General features: G+C 54.8%; 1 protein-coding gene across 1 annotated transcript in view; it reads right to left on the bottom strand.

Moving 5' to 3' along the window:
* Positions 1–208, bottom strand: part of LOC119586106 (alanine aminotransferase 1-like) — a 58,538-nt gene that overhangs the window by 51,310 nt on the left and 7,020 nt on the right. Inside the window, 1 exon segment of the mRNA XM_037934798.1 lies at positions 31–119. Coding sequence (XP_037790726.1) covers positions 31–119 — 89 coding nt within the window.

The following is a 208-nucleotide window of genomic DNA, read 5'->3' as shown; positions in this document are numbered from 1 at the left end:
GCAGAGACTCCGGCAGCAGCAGCACAGTACCTGTCTGAGGAAGGTGATGGGCTTCTGCCCCATGGCATGCGCGTCCCCGATGTTCGCCTTGGTCACGCTGTTGAACGGCTTCTTCCCCCTGCAAGATCAGAAGAAAGAATTAGCTTTTGGAAGCGGATTTTCCTTTTTGTGTGTGTGTGTTCATTCACCCTTTGCTCGCTCGCGCCGA

The sequence above is a fragment of the Penaeus monodon genome, chromosome 21 (genome assembly GCF_015228065.2).
Source record: "Penaeus monodon isolate SGIC_2016 chromosome 21, NSTDA_Pmon_1, whole genome shotgun sequence".
Lineage (NCBI taxonomy): Eukaryota > Metazoa > Arthropoda > Malacostraca > Decapoda > Penaeidae > Penaeus > Penaeus monodon.
The sequence above is the reverse complement of the archived record's forward strand: the minus strand, read 5'-3'. Positions and strand labels throughout refer to the sequence as shown.